The sequence below is a fragment of the Coenobita brevimanus genome, chromosome 1, assembly GCF_032717465.1.
Source record: "Coenobita brevimanus isolate Jiangsu-jjx chromosome 1, ASM3271746v2, whole genome shotgun sequence".
In the NCBI taxonomy this organism is placed as follows: domain Eukaryota; kingdom Metazoa; phylum Arthropoda; class Malacostraca; order Decapoda; family Coenobitidae; genus Coenobita; species Coenobita brevimanus.
In genome coordinates, this window is record NC_136954.1 from 58,408,229 (window position 1) to 58,425,133 (window position 16,905).

Here is a 16,905-nt window from a genome sequence, read left to right on the forward strand (position 1 = left end):
TTAAGGCGTCTGGCTAGAGAGAGAGAGATTTGACAGCTTCTGAATATTACATCTATTCTGTAACTTCTATATTTAAAAACAGCACATCAAAAAATCAATCAAAACGAGGAAGTTCACACACTTTTCCCATCATACTTTCCCAGGCCGGCATCAACAGTTTCCAATGCAATAAAAAAATATCATCAACGCTGAAATTTTCTTCACTTTCACCACCAAGCTTTCAAACGTTTCAAGACCGTTCCTAAAAGTCTCCTCAACCTTCCTCTTCTCTCATTTTCTCCTTCCTCTCCCTCTTCCCCCTTAGCTTCCTCCTCCTCCTCCTCCTCCTCAACATCATCATCATCATCACCCCTTCTTTGTCATTTCTTCTTCTTCGTCTTTTTCCTCTTCATCATCATCATCATCATCATCATCATCACCCTTTTACTTCTTTTTTCGTCCTTTTCACACATATTCCTAAAGCACATCAGGCAGCATTCACCCCATAATTCTAACTATTAACATACACCATTCTCTTGGCTATTTATATCCTTCATCACGATTATGCATGTATTCTTCATTTCCATCAAGACAATAGCGGACGATTAGATTCCATTTCAATCCCTTCAATACGGTGATGTCCTGATTACCGGCAGTTTAATTCCAGATTATTTTATTCCACTGTTTATTCTACTCGTATTTCCTGATGATTATATTCTATTGTTTACTCTATTATTTACTCTTTTTCCAGGTGATGTTATTCTACTGTTTATTTTATTTTCAGGTGATTTTATTCTGTTGTTCATTCTATTTCCAGGTGATTTTTATTCTGTTGTTTATTTTCAGGTGATTTTATTCTGTTGTTTATTCTATTTCCAGGTGATTCTTATTCTATTGTTTATTTCCAGGTGATTTTATTCTATTGTTTTAGTCATTTCCAGATCATTTTTATTCAATTTGGGATGAAGCACTAAATGTTAAATGGGTTAATGAGGGCTGAAAACATCTCCAGATCGAAGAGCCTCCCAACTATTCTTTATCATTCATTATTTATTCTTTCTAACTCCACGATCCACGTTCTCGTCAGTAGAGGAAGTTCCCAAACACCTTTTCCAAAGTGAATTATATGTCTTGCAACTTACTGTCCACGTCTATATCACATAAATCATTCCAATATCGCCACATTCTGCATAAATAACGTACAAAGGTAAATTAGCCAAAAAAAAATAAATCGCTATGGAAGAGATGTTAGGGAGCTTCTTTAATTTCAAGAATACAGGTCCAGATTTGATTCACTGTAGAAGAAGCTTTGCGAACTTGTGTGATTTAATTACAGCTTTCAGTAACACCTTCACTACTGGGGAGCTTTCCTAAACTGAAGAAAACCGTCTGATATTACCAATAATTAAATATATAAGCTTTCGAGCCTGGGGTGCTTTCCTAAACTTAAAAAAAAAAAAAAAAAAGCCGTCTGATATTAGCTACCACGAATTAAATATAAAAAGCTTTCGAACTGGTGAGGTTGGATCCAGCCTTCATTAACTCCTTCACCACCGGGGGGGCTCTCATAAAGCGTAAAATATCATCTAGTAGCGGCAATAATAATCTACAAAGAGATGTCACCGCACTGAATGGCTTTAACGCATGTTTCTCTCTGATTGGGTGAAAGTACGCATCTTCAATAGCTCTCCCCCCCCCTCCCCTCCTTGTTTACGAAGCTGTACGGGCCGCGAATATTAATGCTTCTGTTTACATTCTCGCTTTTGACGCCAACCCGTCCACCCGACCGTTTTCTTTTCTCCAATTCCCATTTTCTCTTTCAGTGGCCCGATTACCTGACAGTCACAATCTCTCTCTCTCTCTCTCTCTCTCTCTCTCTCTCTCTCTCTCTCTCTGAGTATTGCCGGTTCATTCTTTTTTTTTTTTTTCTGCTGTCGATACATACGTTTTAAAACTAATTTCTTTATCTCTTTCTCAGGGTTCTGTAGTTTGATTTCCTACTTACTTTCATTTCCGCATTCCACTTTTTATTATCATTAGATTTTTATTGGATTCTCTTTCATTCATACTGGTCTGTTTTGTCGTTATTTTTTTATTTTTTTTTTTTTGGGGGGGTCCATTTCCTGTGCCTTCCTTCTTCCTGCTTTACTAACTCTTCATCTCCTTTTTCTCCTTCTTATTACTTTATTCTCCCCTCTCGTTCTCCTCCTCCTCCCGCTTCATCTACTCTTCCCACAGTTCTTCCTCTTCATCCTCTTCCGTTTCTCTGTGGCTACTTCCTCCTCCTCTCACTGTCATCCATTATTTTTTTTCCATATCATCATCATCAATATCAACTATCTCCATCTGCTCTTCTTTGCTTGTCACTCTCTCTTCCTTAACAACTTCACTACAACAATGTGTCTTATTTTCTTTCTACCTTCAAAAGATTTTACTCATCTTAGAAGAGACTTTCGACAGGTTTATTCCAAGTTAAATAAAATCGTCTGACGGGAGGGGGGGGGGAAAAAGACATCTGAATATTAAGGGGGTTAAAAATTGAGGAAATGGCAGTAAACTCTACGGGAATAACACACCCCATTTCACCTCTAGACATTTAGGTCAGTGTGTGTGTGTGTGTGTGTGTGTGAGAGAGAGAGAGAGAGAGAGAGAGAGAGAGAGAGAGAGGCAGACAGACAGACAGAGAAGTGACAAAGCTAATCAAACAATAATATTAATAAGTTTAGAAAACAATTGCAGGTGAATGTGTTAGAAAGGGACTGGAAGGACGGACATAAAAAAGCAGCATTGAAAACAGAATACGAAGAGAATTGAGAGAATCAGTAAATGGATGAACACCAAAGAACAAAAATGAGTGTGATGAACTCAAGAAGGAAGATCAAAAACAACAGAAAGGAAACGTGATAAATATGGAAAAGGGAAAAAAATGTGATAAGTGAGTTAAATAATTGATAAGGAGGAAAAGAGTAATGGGAGAAAACGATAAGGTTATAAGGTGAGTGAATGGTTAAAAGCGATGTAGAAATCGGTGAGAGAGAGAGAGAGAGAGAGAGAGAGAGAAAGAGAGAGAGAGAGAGAGAGAGAGAGAGAGAGAGAGAGAGAGAGAGAACTGTAAGAATGCAAAAAGACTGTGCCAATACAAGAGAACGCGGAAGGAAAGGAGAGTAGAGTGACAGGACAAGGGACAATGCACACATAAATCGACACAGCCTGAGGGAGGCGGGCGAGTTGTAGCGAGGAGAAGGAGGAGGAGGAGGAGGAGGAGGAGGTGGTGGTGGTGGTGGTGAACAGGGCCCACCACCACTACAATGTGCTTGAGATCATACACTGTGCTCCAACAAGGGAGAGACGTGATGTGTCAGACCTCGCTCTGTGTGTGTGTGTGTGTGTGTGTGTGTGTGTGTGTGTGTGTGTGTGTGTGTGTGTGTGTGTGTGTGTGTGTGTGTGTGTGTGTGTGTGTGTGACAGAGAGGGACTACGATACGCACATGCCTCCTCGCTGTGTGTAGGAGTTATTTATTTATTGGAGAGAGAGAGAGAGAGAGAGAGGGGGGGGTACACTTGCCCTTGTGTGAAAGAGGGTGAAGAGGGGGGAAGAGCACGTGCCTGTTTGTGTGAGTCGTGTTAACCTACCGTACTGAAAGTGTTGGGGAGGGTGGGGTGTGTACTAGCCAGTGTGCGCCTCACCTGCCCTCTGTCAATGTGCACGTGTTAGGGGAAAACGTGTGTGTGTTTGCATGCCTTGACTTAACAGTATCTTGAGTTATTCAGATCGAGAAATTTTACCGACTTGTTGAAATATATCTACCCATGAATTATACCTATGAATAATACCTACCTGTGAACTATACCTATAAGCCACACATCTGAATTATACCTACCTATGGAAATATACCTACCAATGAATTATTCCAGAGTTATACCTACGAATTATACCTACTTGTGAATTATACCTAGGATCCCCACCTATGAATTATACCTACCTATGGAAATATACCTACCTATGAATTATACCTATGAGCTTTACCTATGAACTTTGTCTACCTATGGAATTATACGTTCGGTTCGTTTCGTTTATAAAGACTCCAACATGCTTGCTTGCGTCGGCCTGGGTCACCTAATGGCGGCTCTTCATGCTGCTCGATCTCTGGCAGCCTCCCTATTCAGTCCCTTATCTCTGAGATCACAAATGACCTCGTCCCTACCTATGAATTACATCTAAGAGCAACACCTATTACTTAAACGTACCTATGGAATTATACCTTCCTATGAATTATACCTATGAGTTATACCTATCAATTAAACCTACCTATGGAAGTGTTATTACTGAGAATATGTGACACTTTCACCCCAACCTGGACCCTCTTCGTACTAGAACTGTTGCATCTTGTCAATGAACATCTGCATGTATGGGTATAGTTCTGTACTGTATGTACCCATGTATTATGTATATCGGGGTACGGTGTGTATATTCCACCACCTCTTTATTAACTCCCTAACAAATATGGTTGTTCATCACTCAATCTACCCATCTATCCTTTAATATTTATCTACCTTGCTATTCCTTCTGTTGCCTTCTATCTACCTGTTATACCACCAACACTAAACCATTGTTACATACACAGCTTACCCAAAAACTCACCCTCTACCAGCCAACCCTTTGCTCCCAGCCTCTCCCCCCTCCTTTAAAAAACAAAACTGGAAGGTCACATTGAAATGCACACTATTCCTTCAATAAAATAAGTAAACGAAACAGAAATACACCCTATCCACTCAACATAAATAAATAAACACAAACAACGAGACAAACGCCCCCCCAAAAATTCGTCCCAGTATGCAACCACCAAAACCCCATCCCCAAAAAGCGAAAGACAGAAAATTCACCAAAAAAGGAAGAAAAGTCCCATCGAAGCACACACCCTCCCCCCTCCTCACCCCACCCGGAACCTCACCCCGACGTTTTTATGGTGAAAATGAATGACTTTAATTCACCTCCCGGATTATTTAACGCAATTCCTGGCCCGTTTACGAGACAGCCGCGGTCCGGGATGCAGGTTTCCGTTCTGTATACCATTTTTGCACTACAAGCTAAGTTTGATTTTCCCAGGATGATCACCCTTCCATTTTGTTCGTTTTTCTTTTTCTCTCCACTAATCTAACTTAACCTAACCTAGCCTCTATCACAGTTTACTTCCATACTCCTTTCGCCTTAACTTGGCCCAGATTTTTGGCCTTTTGGAACTTAATTCACGTAACGCTATATTCTTTTCACCTCAACTCGGCCCAGATTTTCATTCTTTTTGCAGCTTATGTCACGTCACTCAATGGCAGATAAGGACAATACCACGACTGTACATACTATTCGCGACTATCACTACATTCTGATGCTGATCTAGTGTTACCACTCGGCTTTCAAAACGGATATATGGTAATTTTAGTCCTAGTGAGAGTAAAAGGAGTATAACACCTTTCTTGCCAGTTTCTTTCCCCATGTGGCTGGTTAATATTCTCGTCTGTGAAAGAGTACTGATTCAAACTGTACAGAAAAAAAAGATAAAACAGACGCTGAAAAGAATACTAATAAAAGTTAGGCTAAATAAACCGCTATGGAAGAGCGCTAGACGGCCCATAAAGCTGGAGAGAGCACGGGATATAAAAGACCTGAACGATAATATTAACGTCCTAGGCTAAGCAAACCGCTAAGAGCTACTACACAGCCTCCTAAATTTAAAAGAACAGGAGCCATGAAGCCAGGTGCAACAGGTAACCAAAATGGCGGAGGTGACCAGTACCTTACGCCACCACTGCAGGGTCCCTCTCTCTCTAGGTCAGACAAAGGCTAAGCGACTCGTGGATGACCTCTGGGGCTGACCTCGCGACCAGCTGTGAATGGGATGTCAGGTCACGAAACTGCTGATATCGGGAGGGAAAAAATGAGGTGGGGTCGAGAGCGCGTGGTTCTGGCAGCGTGAGGTGAGGTTTGCGTGAGGGGCGGGTGTGTGAGGTGAGGATTGAGTGTGAGGTTTGCGTGAGGGGCGGTGTGTGAGGTGAGGACTGTGTGTGTGTGTGGAGGGGGGTTAGTGATAGGAGCGTGTGTGAGGATTAATTGCGGATGATGCTGACAGTGTGAGACTTTGTGTGTGTGTGTGTGTGTGTGTGTGTGTGTGTGTGTGTGTGTGTGTGTGTGTGTGTGTGTGTGTGTGTGTGTGTGTGTGTGTGTGTGTGTGTGTGTGTGTGTGTGTGTGTGTGTGTGTGTGGACTATAATGTATCCGTAAATTAATTAGTGGGAAACAAAATGAAAATGATGATCAGCACAATCTAAGACGCAACTAACTTCCCAAAGTTTGACGAATATATTGCGGAAAAATCGGGCCATTTGAAACACGCACTGGTAGAGACAGAGTTTTCACTGTACTTCGCCAGACGCCAGGTGTAAAATTTCGTTAGACGGAACTGTGACGATAGTTGTGTCCTGGATGTACGCTGCAAGTTGTTGGGTGTTTAATGATGTGAATGGACAAAGACGTATCAAGACGAATGTTTACAGACCGAATAAAACTGAACTTATAAATGGACTTGGATGTATGAATACGTAGGTTGTGTGAAAATTCATTAGTGAGAGGAATTAATTTCACACTGACGTCTTACAGAGTGACAATTGAGTTACATGAGAGTTTTATTAATTTCTAGATTAAACTATACAACACGTCCTCGTTACATGTGTGTGATATATTCTAAGGTAACTTTTCCATATAACTGGCTACGTAAGTAGGGGGATACTGGCAAATCAACTTTATAGGTCGCAATGGAATATTAACATAAACTCTTCCTCTAATTTCCTGTCGATTTATATTATAAAAAGGAACATCGAAAAAGCTAACATATACGCGGATTTTCTGTATTATGGTGTAACAAATAAAGGACTGAACAATACTAACGTTTTGTGTTTTTCCTGCAGGCCACGAGCTGTGCTCCAACGCCCTGATGTTGGTGCCGAGGGCCGCCCCAGCCTGCGCCATGCCTGCCGCTTCACCCACTCGCCCAGGCCCCACCGCCCCACGCCCCTTCACGCCGTCGCCTGGCTACGCCCACTACCAGATGGCGGTGACACACAGTTCCCAGGTGGCAGGCAGCTACCCCAGCCGTCCTGTAGCGCCAGGCCCCCGCTACCTTGGGGTTCCCCCCAGGACGCACCTGGTGGCTGCCCTTACACAACCCTCACCCCCAGGCATGCCCCGCTCCCGCTCACCACACCCAGCCCTCAGCCAATATGAGGCCCCAGGGCTGCCCCCTCGCCCACTGCCGCCTGCTTTCCGGCCACTAGGGGTACACGGGTCCCTCGGGTCACCTAAACAGGCAGCGGTGTGCCCAGAGGCGCGACCCTACCCCGCTCCTGACTTGCCTGACACGCATCCACCACCCTGGCCCTCAGATGCCCCCCTCCCAGCCTCTGACATGCCTTTTGATCTCTCCACTCACAACCGGGAGCCACGCATGTCACCTGCCTCTCGACCTCTTGACCTGTCCGAGAGCGAGCAGCCCCTAGATCTCACTATCAAGAAACGGGCGCCTGTGGAGGATGAGAACATGAACATTGTGGAGCGCAGGTCCCCCCCGCCCCTGCCCCGGGGCCCCTCACCCAAATATACTGCCCCAATCAGCTTCAGGTCCCCACGTGCCCTAGACCTGCCTTGCTCTTCAGCAGAGAGTGATCACCCAATTAAAATGGTGTCAGCAAGCAGTCCAGTAGGTCCGCGACACCCAACCATGGCCTACCCCCAACCCCTCCACCACCGGCCCTTGCCTGTGTACACAAGTGAGGTACACCCGCCTCTGCCTCCTGGCCCACCTGTCCGCTCACCATACCCCGTAATGCCCATCCCGCACGGCGCCTACCATCACCTGAGCGGCCCCGCAGGCCCGCCCCAAATGGTGGCGGGGTACCGTGGCCCTCCACCAGGTCCCCAGGGCCACCCGGCGCTCTACCAGGTTGTAGAGTGCCGCAAACCCGGTGGAGACGTGGGAGCACCACCTGCGGTACCAGGACTATCCAGCGTCAAACCCAGAGAAAGATACTCTTGCAAGTTTTGTGGAAAGGTGTTCCCACGATCTGCCAACCTTACTAGGCACCTGCGCACCCACACGGGTGAACAGCCATACAAGTGCAAGTTCTGTGAGCGGTCGTTCAGCATTTCATCAAATCTGCAGCGCCACGTGCGCAACATCCACAACAAAGAGAAGCCGTACAAGTGCCGCCTGTGTGAGCGAGCCTTCGGCCAACAGACCAACCTGGACCGGCACATGAAGAAACACGACGCTGATGGTCCCACCATCCTTGACGGCAGCCCCAAGCGATACTGTGCCAGGGACCGCATTCAGTCCACCGTCCCTCAACCTTCCAATAAGGACGGACCCGACTCCAATCCTCCAGTGACTGACCTCAGTCAGCCTGAAGAGGAGGATGAGGAGGACGAGTACATTGACGTGGAGGAGGAAGACGAGGAAGAGGAGGAGGAGGAGTTGGGTGACAAGGAGAGAAAGATATCCTGCGAAGTGACCATTCAGCCTTCAGCCAGCATATCCCCCATGGAGGTGGAGGCGACAGACCCTCTAAACAAACCTTCCTTGGCTGTCCTTTCAGCGTAGTGGTCAACTCAACCCCCATCCCACCCATCCTGGGCATAAATTCACAGATTTACAATCAGTTCCCTGTCGTTAGATCTATTCATGTAAGAAGGACAAGAAAAGGAGAAGTTCATACTCTACCCATGTCACTTCCGGCAATAAAAAACAGGAGTATCTGTTACTCCCCATGTCTCTTGCTTCAAAGAGAAATCTTAATCACGACAGGAAAACTAATACATATTGCCCTGCCCCTTTCCCTCCTCTCCCCTCCCCTCCTGTGTCCTTCCTCACCTACGTTACCAAAGGCTCGTCCTGCCGGCTAGGGGCGGGTGGTGAGGCCGCCTGGTGCCGGTCAAAGGGGCTGCTCACCTCAGTGGTTGTGATCCGCCTCCCTCACCTCACAAGGCCGCAAACGCATGGACCATAAAGAATCCTGCGGCCACACTACCATACCACAACAGGCCGTGTTCTTGGGCCCTTAACAAGACCACTTAGCGCCTCATCTTTCTTACAGTTTTACTTTTTTTTTTTCCATTTGGCACTCCACCACTTAACATGAGGATTGGCACCAACTCCTAAATTATTAAAATAGTTTGGCGATAGTACGAATTAGACATACCATATCCCTCATCCTAAATTAATTCATGCAACCTACATCCTGTAGATAGCTATGCAGAGAGTTGCATAACCACCAGTCAGAGCCTTCCTCCACTTGAATTTCTGTTTATCTAATGTGTGCACATTTTGTAGCAATGCTCCCAATCCCCAGTTCTGGGCTTGGTCCCCCAGTTGTGGAGACCTGGCTACGCCACTGCAGACATGCAAAAAAAAAACACAGAGAATATGACAGGGTAATATGACTGACTGAAAAGCAAAAGGTGCTATGGTGCTTGCTAAGGCACTGGGAATGTGGCCTCAAGGGAACTGTGGCCCCAGAGACACTGCTGTGATACGCTGGCCAACACCGCTCTTTTGGGTCAACCTGAACATGACACAAAATTAAACAGTCGCTAAAAATACGACAAATAAGTGGCCTGTACTCTGCAAATTTGGTAGCTGCAGAGCAAAAATGGTGGAACTGGCCAAACTAGCACTGGCAGCGCCTCTACGCCACACTTTCAACTCAATGTCAGTACCGTACTGTAATGTAAATCCGGTGATGATAATTACTCTATATGCTAGGTGAAGATAGCGAATGATATAATATATATAAAAATATTTATATAATTTTATAAGAGACTGTTTCAAGTGGAGGTGACACGTGAAACATACATGAAATGTATGTACCGTAGGTTGAAAACTAAGCACCTGGGTAGTCAAAACTCTGTATTCTTAAAGCAGCTATTGGAGATGTATGCAACCCCGTGTTTTCTAACCGTCATTAGTGTAAGCAGCTAGTGTGTCAAAATGCTCCAGTCGGAGTGACGCCTTACCCTGCGCAAAGGTTCAATATCAAACAAGGTGACTGGAGGCTTTTTGATCTTGCAATGCCACCAAAGAGAGCATACTGGTCATCTGCTCTCAAATGACCATGTTTGCCCAGCCTTGGACTCATACACCTCAGAAGCGATAAAGTTACATGGGCTTAACCAATACCGTTATCGCTTATGGAACAGTTGTGAGCATTAAATAGGGTTAACTTTCATGACAAACTGAAAAGTGCATTCAGACGCGATGTTGAAAATTTGAGCAACTACGCTTTACTCTCAAAATGAACACTGACAGAAATCGGCGGCCTGCATACACCTTCACTCCCTGTTTTAATCCCTTCACAACGATGGCGTCTTTTACCACCAGGCGATACTGCTTAAGGAAGATCTCGTTGTAAACGGGTCATTGAAAGCTATATATAACTTCTCCAATGCAAGAAGTCTCGTAAGGTGTGCAAAATCGACTGGTGGTTGTAAGACAAAGACTTCATCGTATTAGACGTAGGAATACAGCCGAAAGTCTTCCATGTAACGACCACTTCCACGTACAAACCCCATCAGCGTATGAGTACAACATTATACTGAATATTAGTCCTGCCACTTTTACGGTGAAAAAGAGAAAATATATATAGATACATATATACGTATATATAAGCGAAATAACGTTCCTCTTGCGAACCTCTACCTGCGACCTTCAGTAGATTTACAGAGTTAAATTAAGTGCAGCCATGATGGAGGGCAAGGATAAAGGAAGGGGAAGTGAGGTTTCGAGTCAACGTCTCTTTCGGTTCCAGTGAGACTTGGGCCGAAAGTGTCTTAGGTCGAGAATGGCTTAAAAAGGAGTATATCTTATTTCGAGTATAACGAACAGAATATATATTAAATCAAGTATGTTTACCCGAATATGTCTTACGTCCAGTATGACTAAAATCGAGTGTATCTTAGGTCACGATTGACAAAAACTCAGTGTATTTTATGTCAAGCGTATATTAGGTCACGTGTACCTTAGGCTACCATAAATGTGCCTTAAGTTGAGAATATAACTGCTCAAATGTGCCTTTGATCTGAGTGTAGCTTGGGGTACCGTGTTCTCCTGGGTTTGGGAGGCCTCCTATACCACCTCTTCCTCAGCAGCTTATTTCGCGTCTTTCAACTTGATATTCACTTGGATGTCAGCAATTTACTTCGCGTCCTACAACCTGGTACTCTCTTAGATGTCACGTGTATTTTTCTACAACACCAACATAGTCTGCATATATGACAGCAGGAGAATATCAAAGTGTCATAACATACAGAAATAAAAAGGAAGCTGGGGATGGCCTGGGTCACGGGGTCTCCTATAGGTTCACCAGAACACGGACTTTGAAGCGGGAATCTAGTGAGAAATTTTTCCCGTCTCCCTCCCCTCCTGCCCTTGCCTCCACACATGGCCTAGTAGTGTCACGCTTAGCAAAAGAAAAAAGAAAAACTACGAAGTCTTCCCTTTTACTGTCCTATATCACATTTTCTCCCGCTCCTTAACCCCCTCACTGTGCAAGACGTCTCACAGTAAGCTGAATACAATCGTCTGGCGGAAATAGGATAGGTTTAAGATTTCGGACCGGCACTAAAGGCTCATTAGATATTTCTAATCTCTCCACCACGAAAGGTCTCCACTGCACTGAATGAAATCGTCTGACGGTAGAAAAAAATAGTTCGTTTGGCGGTATGTAGACTAAAGTTGACACCATCTTACTCATGGGGTTATGCACACTAAGTCAGTCCAAACGAAGTGATTATAAAAGCTTAGTAATGTCAACGCCTACGAACACTATGCTGAGTCATTACACAAGCATATTATGATTCGAGGTGGTAGTACTGATCAGCCAAACTAAATCGCTTCTGTACAGTGACTTATCACATTTTCTCTTCTTGCAACCATCGGACGATTTTATTCAGTTTGGACGACTCGAGTGGAGGGGTTAAATTTGCTTTCAGTAACCCCTTCTTTCCGAGAGGCCCTGAATATAAGGGTTTTCTTCTATGTACGGTTGGAGACTTCATAACACCATTTACTCAGCGATTTATTCTGCACATTACACCTCAATATCCTCTTCTTTGGCATGGATGTAAACTATGCCTAAACATACATACAGCGCAAAAGCGAATATTAGGATGTAGCAAGCAAAATAAATCGCCAAGACAAAGGTGCTACGAAGCGTCCTATGTCACCTAGAAAACAGCGTTGTGTATCCGTCGGTAGCAAAAATAAATGAAGGTGTCCTCGTACTGATGGGGTTGAGAAACACGTACGAGACCTGTTCCAAAACAACGCCTAAACACTGTCTTTAAATTTCAGGCTTTGAACCGTCTTTATCTTGGCTATAAAAACAAAAGACTCCAGCAAATTAATAATGTCATCAAGGGTCATATTGTAAGTGGCTTTGGAGGGTTCGCAACACCTCTTCTTTAGCGATTCATTCAACACATTACACCTTTTTTTTCTACCTCTTCTTTTTCTCTCCTACACTTTACACCTCTTTTTCTCTCCCCTCTTTCTTTCCTCCCGTTTGATATTGATGTAAGCGATGTCAATATTTAAAATAAATACAAGTGAATGTCAAGGTGTACCATGGAAAATAAATCGCTATGGAAGATGTGCTACGGAGCCTCCCATGCCACAAGTCATACTGGAGTTTCTAGCTGTCCTTATTAATTGAAAAACATTATTACTATTATTATTATTATTATTATTATTATTAGGGGACCTCTCTGACCTCCTCTGGCCTTCATTTACTCTGGTTCTCTTTATTAGCATTCATTTATTATTACTACTTTCTTACTGTTACTGATGACCTACGTGTTGTGTTTACTGAGCATGTGCAAGTCCTTGGTATGTTCTGTTACTGTACTTCGGTATGTACTGTTACTGTTACTGTCTCAATAAGTACTGTGTCGGTATGTACTGTTACTGTGTCTCGATATGTACTGTGTGATGTTTCGGTATGTACTGTTTCTGTGTCTCGATATGTACTGTGTGATGTTTAGGTATGTACCGTTAGCCTGATGTGTCCCGTTTCGATGTATACTGTTAATATGTGGTGTTCTGTTGCGTACTGTACTGTTTTGCATCCTAAGTGTTCTGTCCGACTCATTTTTTTTTTGTTAATCCGTCCTTGTCACACTGTTCTGAAAAATCGTCCTGAATTTAGTGTTGCTGCTACACCTATTCTACAGGATTATAGCCTACATTTTTTCTTGCTACCACTGGACGATTTTATCCAGCCACGAGGGGTTAAAGGATTGTGTCAGTAGCACTTCCAAAATCAGATCTCTCTCCTCAGCTGAATAAAATCTCTTGGAGGTGGTTCAAACAATAAAGCCAGGATCGGGACACACAAACCCACTTACGGTCAGTTTTCTGTCGTAACTCAAGTTTTGATACGCAGGACGCTGAAGAATCCTCCTCTTTGTCCTATTCTAACTTCATTTACAAATCTTTAAGTTACGACACGATAGTTACAGTTGGCTGTAACTGCTTTCTACAGGGCCTGGGAAAGGAGTGCAAAATCTTCTCATGCCAAATTCTTCCTGTTAAAACATCTAAGTTACGACGGGGAAGCGACCGTACTGAAGGGGTCCATGTCCCTAGTATGTGGGGGGATTAATCTAAACTGCTCAGTGTTTAAATCTCCTTAGAATTACTTGGCCAAAATCTCCCCAATAAATTTTCACTCGTGTCCATCCACTACGAACTGACCAAAACATTATGCAACGCCCATATTAGCCTTATAAACCGAGTAATTCGTTACACAAATATAACGGCAAGTAAAGGGGTTTGGCTTATACTGTTATGCATGAGTCCTGTGGGGGGGGGGGGCGCTAGGGTATACTGTTAAACACTTCACCACCACCACGATGTCTTTTTATCACTTCACTCTTGCTGCCTCCAGACGATTTTATGCAGCAGTGGACAGACCTCTTGTAGGAAATGAGTATATGAAGGCTGTCTCACCTCTCCATATAATTATGAAGCTTATATATATATATATATATATATATATATATATATATATATATATATATATATATATATATATATATATATATATATATATATACACACTGCTTCTCGAAATGTCTCTTCAAGCGAAATAAAAATCGCCTAGAAACAGCAAGACTAAAAGTGGAAAAATATGCCATCGGACTGAACAGGATAAACCATTCAATACGGTGACACATTTTGCCACTCCTGCTATCTCCAGACGATTTCATTCAGCCCAGGAGACTTCCCGAAATGAATGGGTTAGAATGAACCTTCCACCTTAAAAAGTCTCTCAACTAAAATCGTCCGGGGATAGCAACAGAATATTATAGAACGTCATTGTAGTGAAGGAGTTAAATTTATAATGCTTATAAAAATCCCATTCCTACCCAGACGTTAAAGACAGTAGGCTACGAGGTCTGCACTAGAGGTCTCATTTTCTATGACAGTTTCTCTCCTTGGGTATACTGACGTGTTTTTATTTTTTACGACTCATTTACCCCTTCATCCTAAGGACGTCTTGTATGATTATTATTATTATTATTATTATTTTATTACTATCTCCAGTTGGTTCTATACAGCTTATTTTAGTCTTTTCATTATATCTGCTAATTATTATTTTATTCAAAAGATAGATTTTTCATGCTGGAGGGGTTAGAGCCTTCAACCATCCCTGCTTCAGGAGCATGTATAAAATGAACGGCACTGTCCGGAGGTAGCAAGAATAAATCATGAAGTCATCGCAGTGAAGTGGTTAACCCTTTCACTGTTACGGAGACTATTTTTTTTTTTTTCTACAGCTGAGAGAAGCCTAACAGTCAAAGGGTTAAAAGAAAAGGCTATTGACCCATTCAATACGATGACGTGTTCTTGCTACCAGACGATTATATTCACAGTAAAACCGTCTGGGAATGAAGGGGTTAATGAAGGCTAACTCCCCACTCGAAAAATCTCACCCAAGTCGAATAAATCATTTGGTGCCGGTAGTGGCAAGAATAAATTATGGGCCATATTCCAAGTGGTATAGGAGACTTCGCAACATCTCTCACTTAGCGACTTATTCTGCAAATAACTAGTAACCACTCGTATATTATTTACGCAAACGACGTCGATATTAAAACTATAAAAACTACATGAGAGCAAAGCCAAGGTGTATGATGCACAATAAATCGCTAAAGGAAGAGGTAACGCGAATCCTTCTATCCCACCAGCAGTAGAAAACAGCGCTAGAAAACGACGTCTGCGGATTCCAGGGGTTACTATTTCGTTACCTCGGCGATGTGACCGAGGTTCAGCTAGTCAAGGGGTGATCGCATGGTGCTACGATGAGATTATAACGGAGTAAATAAAATGTACAGCATAGATACAATTTTATGAGGAAAGAAAAAATATTATTCTTACTAGTAGGCTCTACAAGTGTTAGTTTATACAAAAATAAATGTGAATGATAAGATCCGGGTTTGTTTAACATCCTTCCTTTCGTGTCTTAATCTAGGTACTGTCAGGTCATTCTTATCATACAAGAAAATTAGTACGAACACTTCAAAGATATATAAATATACCGTACATACGTATAGACAAAAAGATAAATGTGGACAGACAATGAAACAGAGAAAGATTAACAAATAGATATTTACTGACAAAGAAACAGAAACAAAGAAAGACAGATACCTGGATAAATGGACAGAGATAAATAGATAGATATATACAGACAGACAGGAATAGATAGCTGAGACAGATTAACAGACAGACTACACATAGAGACAAGACATAGTTACCTCAAGCAGATCTAAGAAGGCTCCTAAACCTACAAAACTACTACCGGTACACCTAATTTCACAACACGACCCTCAAACTTTCCATTGATGCCACAGTAGCCGACCATAAGTTATTCAGAGAGAGAGAGAGAGAGAGAGAGAGAGAGAGAGAGAGAGTATTAAAAGGGTTAATGATCATTAAGAATAAATAAACATATAAATCCCACAACAGCAGCGAGGCGGCAAGTGCTACCCAGAAATGGACAGTATGCGATGAGACAGGAGATGCTGGACTACCGTACTCTAGCTCGCATTACTTGCTTTTTTACATAAATAATAAACTTCCGCAGCATGATAAAAGTGTGTGTGTGTGTGTGTGTGTGTGTGTGTGTAAAACTTATGAATGACACGCTGGTGCACATTAGATCGACATCCTTCAGTACTGAAGCTTCAAAAATGATATCACGCCATAGCTTAGTAATAACAGATCCTATATATCATAAACACTAATGTCTAACCGCACTCTTCAACGACGATGGCTTTGATCACATAACTAAATCATAAGAATAATTAATCATATCTACTGTTATGGATGAAGAAAAGAAAAAAAAACTACACTAGGCTATCAACATCTAAAAATTTCCACACTGCAAGAAAAATATATAAATTCACTGGCCCTCCTCAGCCAAGAACCAGACAAGAGGCGGAGAGATGAGATAGAGAAATTTGCAGGGAAAACGTGGCAGGATCGGCTCATTCAAGGAATTCGTGGAGAAGGTTGGGGGAGGCCTTTGTTCAGCAGTGAACTTGTAATGGCTGATGATGATGATGACGATGATGATCCCAAATGAAAACATCTGCACTTTTATTTATATTAAAAAGCACTCAAAGAGCGCATACTTCCGCGAATGCCATTGCCGTTATAAAGGATCCGGATCTGGATCCGTGGAGATATTGTGTGGAATACATAGGATCCGGATCAGCTCCAAAATTTACCGTAATCAATTGTTCCTTGACCCATGGCCCATTCTTCCACATTTTTTTTTTTTTTTTTTTAATGAAATTCATTGAGAACTTTTGGAGATACCGG

At 42.8% G+C, this 16,905-nt stretch overlaps 1 protein-coding gene and 1 long non-coding RNA gene across 2 annotated transcripts in view; one reads left to right on the top strand and one right to left on the bottom strand.

Moving 5' to 3' along the window:
- The window catches only part of LOC145397282 (uncharacterized), a 91,306-nt gene that overhangs the window by 36,017 nt on the left and 38,384 nt on the right, over positions 1 to 16,905 (bottom strand). The gene's annotated exons all lie outside the window — the stretch shown is intronic.
- On the top strand, positions 6,964 to 8,625 carry LOC145404477 (uncharacterized). Its single transcript, XM_080276061.1, has one exon. The coding sequence runs from the start codon at positions 6,964 to 6,966 to the stop codon at positions 8,623 to 8,625; it is 1,662 nt and encodes a 553-aa protein (XP_080132187.1).